At 51.9% G+C, this 2131-nt stretch overlaps 1 protein-coding gene across 1 annotated transcript; it reads left to right on the forward strand.

Annotated features, from left to right (window-relative positions):
• On the forward strand, window positions 398-1919 carry LOC8070773 (putative 12-oxophytodienoate reductase 5). Its single transcript, XM_002436661.2, has 2 exons — window positions 398-839; window positions 942-1919. Exons 1-2 carry the CDS (start codon window positions 494-496, stop codon window positions 1727-1729), a joined length of 1134 nt encoding a protein of 377 aa, XP_002436706.1. The 5' UTR covers window positions 398-493; the 3' UTR covers window positions 1730-1919.

Genomic DNA, 2131 nt, shown 5'->3' on the forward strand with positions numbered 1-2131 from the left:
CAAACTATGTAATTAGTGATTTTTAATCTATATTTGATGTTCCATGCATACGTCTAAAGATTTGATGTGATGGAGAATTTGAAGATTTTTTGAACTAAACAAAGCCATAGTATAAAAATGTGCTGGAGCATCTCGATAGCCGCCTATAGTGCGTCCACTCCCATCCCTTTTGAAGGGAAAAACCTCAATTTCCTAGTGCATAATGACCTTTCCCCTAACCACTGTCCGGATCATTACACGCACTAGTTTCGTCTTCATGTCGTCGATTTGCAAAGGAAACAGGACATCGTGGCTGCTATGCTAAGGCCCACCACACATCAACTGATACCAAGTGGACGACGGAGTGAAGAGATGGAAAGCCGCCACGCGGGGCCACTCCGGTCACCTATACATATATGAGTACGTACTCCCACACGGCCACACCACAAGGCAACGACACTGAGAGTAAAGCAGAGCAATAAGCGAGAGCCCAGAACAAGCTACTGCAAAAGATATGGTGCAACATCATCAGGAGGCCATGCCGCTGCTGACGCCGTTCAAGATGGGGCAGTTTGAGCTGTCCCACCGGGTGGTGCTCGCGCCGATGACGAGGTGCCGCTCCTACGGCAACGTGCCGCAGCCGCACGCCGCCGTCTACTACTCGCAGCGCGCCACTAGGGGCGGCCTCCTCATCACGGAGGCCACCGGTGTGTCGGCCACCGCTCAGGGGTACCCGGAGACCCCCGGCGTCTGGACGCAGGAGCATGTCCAAGCGTGGAAGCCCATCGTCGACGCCGTCCACCGCAAGGGCGCCCTCTTCTTCTGCCAGATTTGGCATGTCGGCAGGGTCTCCACCAACGGTACATCAACTGGATCTTGATGACCATATACACATACACTTGACGTGATTGATCGGTCTTGCTAGCTGCTAATTAAGCTTTGTGAAATCAACCGGCCGGCAGATTTCCAGCCTGACGGGCAGGCGCCAATCTCGAGCACGGACAAGCAAATCTCCCCTGACGCAGCAGAGCCCGGCATGGTGTACTCCAAGCCAAGACGGCTGCGGAAGGACGAGATCCCTGGGATCGTCGACGACTTCAGGCGCGCCGCGCGGAACGCCGTCGAAGCCGGGTTCGACGGGGTGGAGATCCACGGCGCGAACGGGTACCTCCTGGAGCAGTTCATGAAGGACGGCGCCAACGACCGCGACGACGAGTACGGCGGGAGCCTCGAGAACCGGTGCCGCTTCGCCGTCGAGGTGGTGGACGCCGTGGTCCGCGAGGTGGGTGCTCCTCGCGTGGGCATCAGGCTCTCGCCATTCCTCGACTTCATGGACTGCGTCGACTCCGACCCCGCCGCGCTCGCCGACTACATGGTTCGGCAGCTCAACAGGCACGAGGGTTTCCTGTACTGTCACATGGTGGAGCCACGGATGGCCGTCGTTGATGGACGGCGGCAGATCCCGCACAGGCTTTTGCCATTCCGGGAGACGTTCAAGGGGATCTTCATCGCAGCTGGCGGGTATGACCGTGAGGAAGGCAACAAGGTTGTAGCGGAGGGCTACACTGATCTAGTCTCCTATGGAAGGCTCTTTTTGGCAAATCCGGATCTGCCCAGAAGATTTGAGCTTGGCTCGTCACTGAATAAGTATGATCGCTCCACGTTCTACACCCAAGACCCTGTTGTTGGTTACACGGACTACCCGTCCCTTGACGACGACAAGAATGACGCCACTGCTGATGATGCTTAGTTTCATTATGGTCAATAATGTGCTTGATTCTAGGAAGGCACAACGTTCATCTCTCCATTGGTCATTGGTTTGTTTTATGCGGAGTAAAAACGTCAACTCGATCGGTTGACACATGTAACTCTTTCATTATATCTTTATATGTTCACTGTTGTGGTTAGATCAAATAAAACATCTTTCTTTTTACAAAATATATTCTTGTCGCTTATGTCCATGATTTGAACTGTATTGCCCATGATAACACTACAGTGCCAATAATAAACACAAATTAAACAATTAAAAGATAATATATGTTATATGATAATTGATCATGGATAAAAATGATAGGCACCAAAAAGTTCATGTTACACTAAGCAAATGTGAATAGAACTTACCAATATTAACGGCCACATCCATAGCTAATAT

Source organism: Sorghum bicolor, chromosome 10, assembly GCF_000003195.3.
Source record: "Sorghum bicolor cultivar BTx623 chromosome 10, Sorghum_bicolor_NCBIv3, whole genome shotgun sequence".
NCBI lineage: Eukaryota > Viridiplantae > Streptophyta > Magnoliopsida > Poales > Poaceae > Sorghum > Sorghum bicolor.